A 2,646-nucleotide genomic window follows, 5' to 3' on the forward strand; every position below is an offset into this window, starting at 1 on the left:
ATGGAGTCTTGCTCTTTTGCCAGGCTGGAGTGCATTGGCACGATCTTTGCTCACTACAACCTCCACCTCCCAGGTTCAAGCAATTCTCCTGCCTCAGCCTTCCGAGCAGCTGGGATTATAGGCTCACGCCACCATACCCAGCTAATTTCTGTATTTTTAGTAGAGATGAGGTTTCACCATGTTGGCCAGGATGGTCTCCATCTCTTAACCTGGTGATCCATCTGCCTTGGCCTCCAAAGTGTTGAGATTACAGGCATGAGCCACTGTGCCTGGCCCATGTTCTCTCATTTATTTTTATTTTTATTATTTTTTAATAGAGACGAGGTTTCACCATGTTGGTCAGGCTGGTCTCAAACTCCTGACCTCGTGGTCTGCCCACCTTGGCCTCCCAAAGTGCTGAGATTACAGGCGTGAGCCACCCCCCCGGCCGTTCTCTCGTTTAAAATATATTCCAACTTAATGCATTAAATGTTTTATATTTTATTGTAATTAACATATCAAATATTTTTAATGTACTTATAATAAGGTACATCAGAGTTTCTTGCAGGAAAGCCAAAATATCTGTTAGGTCCTTTCCCTTAGTTCTTTACTCCTATCTAGTAGAAATTAGTTTTTACATACATTTCATTGCTACTTAAAAACCAAATATCTTTTAACCAGATTTGAAATCAAGAAAAAGCTAAAAACAGCCAAAAAGAAAGAAAAGAAAGAAAAGAAGAAAAAGCAAGAAGAGGAGCAAGAAAAGAAAAAGCTGACACAGATTCAAGAATCTCAGGTAGGAGATTCAGTTTTCCTCTTTGTCCAAAGAATAAACCTCTGTTTTGAGAGAGAGAGAGTGAGTGTGTGTGTTTGTGTGTGTGTGTGTAAAAGGTGCGTTTACATTAATCAGCTTAAGTTTATTAGTACAAGACCTGTGACATTGTTTCATTAATCTCTGGACATATCTTGGTGTTTCACCATCAGCTGTAGTGTTTAACTCCTTAGCACTTTTTCCTTTCTTTTCCCTTTTTTTTCCTTTTCTTTCTTTTTCCCTTTCCTTCTGTTTCTTTGCCTCCTTTTTTCCTTGTCTCCTTTCTGTCCCTTCTTCCTTTTCTTCCTTCCTTCCCTTTCTTCTTTCCTTCCTTCCTTTTTTCCTTTCACAGACAGGGTCTCACAGTGTTGCTCAGGTTGGAGTACAGTGGCTATTCACTGGCATAATCATAACACATTGTGGCCTCCAACTTCTACTGTCAAGCAATCCTCCTGAGTGGCTGGGACTACAAGCATATGCCACTGTGCCTGGCTTTCACCGAAGTCTGCATTTAAAAAGCAGCCCTCAGCTGCAATGACTTACATCTGTAATCCAGGCAGGCAGATCACTCAAGGCAAGGAATTTGAGACCAGTCTGGCCAACATTGCGAAACCCCGTTTGTACTAAAAATACAAAAATTAGCCAGGCATTGTGGCTGATGCCATTAATCCCAGCTACTGGGGAGGCTGAGGCACAAGAATTATTTGAACCTCAGAGGTGGAGGTTGCAGTGAGCTGAGATTGTGTGATGGCACTCCAGCGTGGGCAGAAGAGTGAGGCTCTGTTTAAAACAAAAAAATAGCCCACTAGTGTTTGAGCATCCCTTAGGGAAAAGTTGGTAAACAACCTGTCCTAGGTAGCCAGATGCTTATGATATTTACTTAGATGTATATCATCCTAGACTTGGTATAAATATATCTGGGAAAATAATCTCTGTGTTTATCATTTAAAACTTTTTTGATAATATCAACAGATACTAGCTATGTTCTAGCGTTCTCTTCCAGAAAGAGTTTATTCGGATAATTCTTGAACTTGATTTTAGGCATTTTAGACAGGGCCTCTTTACTGCTGTATTCTCTTTGTCCACAAGAGGATGCTCTCTCTCCTTACACTACAAGCTGTAAGTTTCTGCAGCCCATATAGATTGACGTTGGAGGACTAAATGAATGAAGTGTTGGATTTAGAGAATCTTATCAGCTGTCGGTAAAAAGGGCCATCCTATATATCCGTTCCTTCCTAGGTAACATCCCACAACAAGGAACGGCGTTCCAAGCGGGATGAAAAATTAGATAAGAAATCTCAAGCCATGGAGGAGCTAAAAGCAGAGCGAGAAAAACGAAAGAACAGAACAGGTAAGTGGGGGAAATGTAATGGTTACTTTGTGTCTTTGATCATAGGATTTGACTTCTTGGTGTCTTTGTTTTCTTTTTGAGACGGAGTCTCACTCTGTTGTCGAGGCTGGAGCACAATGGCACCATCTCGACTCATTGCAACCTCCACCTCCTGGGTTCAAGCGATTCTTCTGCCTCAGACTCCTGAGTAGCTGGGACTATAGGCATGCGACACCATGCTCGGCTAATTTTTGTATTTTTTTTTTTTAAGATGGGGTTTCACCATGTTGATTAGCCTGGTCTTGAACTCCCGACCTCAGGTGATCCGCCCACCTTAGCCTCCAAAGTGCTTGGATTACAAGCGTGAGCCACCACGCCCGCCCTAATTTCTGTATTTTTAGTAGAGATTTGGAGTTTCACCATATTGGCCAGGCTGGTCTTGAACTCCTGACCTCATGATCTGCCCACCTCGGCCTCCCAAAGTGCTGGGATTATAGGTGTGAGCCACCGCACCCAGCCTTTTTTT

At 42.3% G+C, this 2,646-nt stretch overlaps 1 protein-coding gene across 1 annotated transcript in view; it reads left to right on the forward strand.

Annotated features, from left to right (window-relative positions):
• The window catches only part of RTF1 (RTF1 homolog, Paf1/RNA polymerase II complex component), an 80,970-nt gene that overhangs the window by 58,031 nt on the left and 20,293 nt on the right, over positions 1 to 2,646 (forward strand). Inside the window, exons 5-6 of the mRNA XM_017530892.2 lie at positions 661 to 775; positions 2,030 to 2,141. Coding sequence (XP_017386381.1) covers positions 661 to 775; positions 2,030 to 2,141 — 227 coding nt within the window. The remainder of the gene's footprint in view (positions 1 to 660; positions 776 to 2,029; positions 2,142 to 2,646) is intronic.

Source organism: Cebus imitator, unplaced genomic scaffold, assembly GCF_001604975.1.
Source record: "Cebus imitator isolate Cc_AM_T3 unplaced genomic scaffold, Cebus_imitator-1.0 Scaffold70, whole genome shotgun sequence".
Taxonomy (NCBI): Eukaryota; Metazoa; Chordata; class Mammalia; order Primates; family Cebidae; genus Cebus; species Cebus imitator.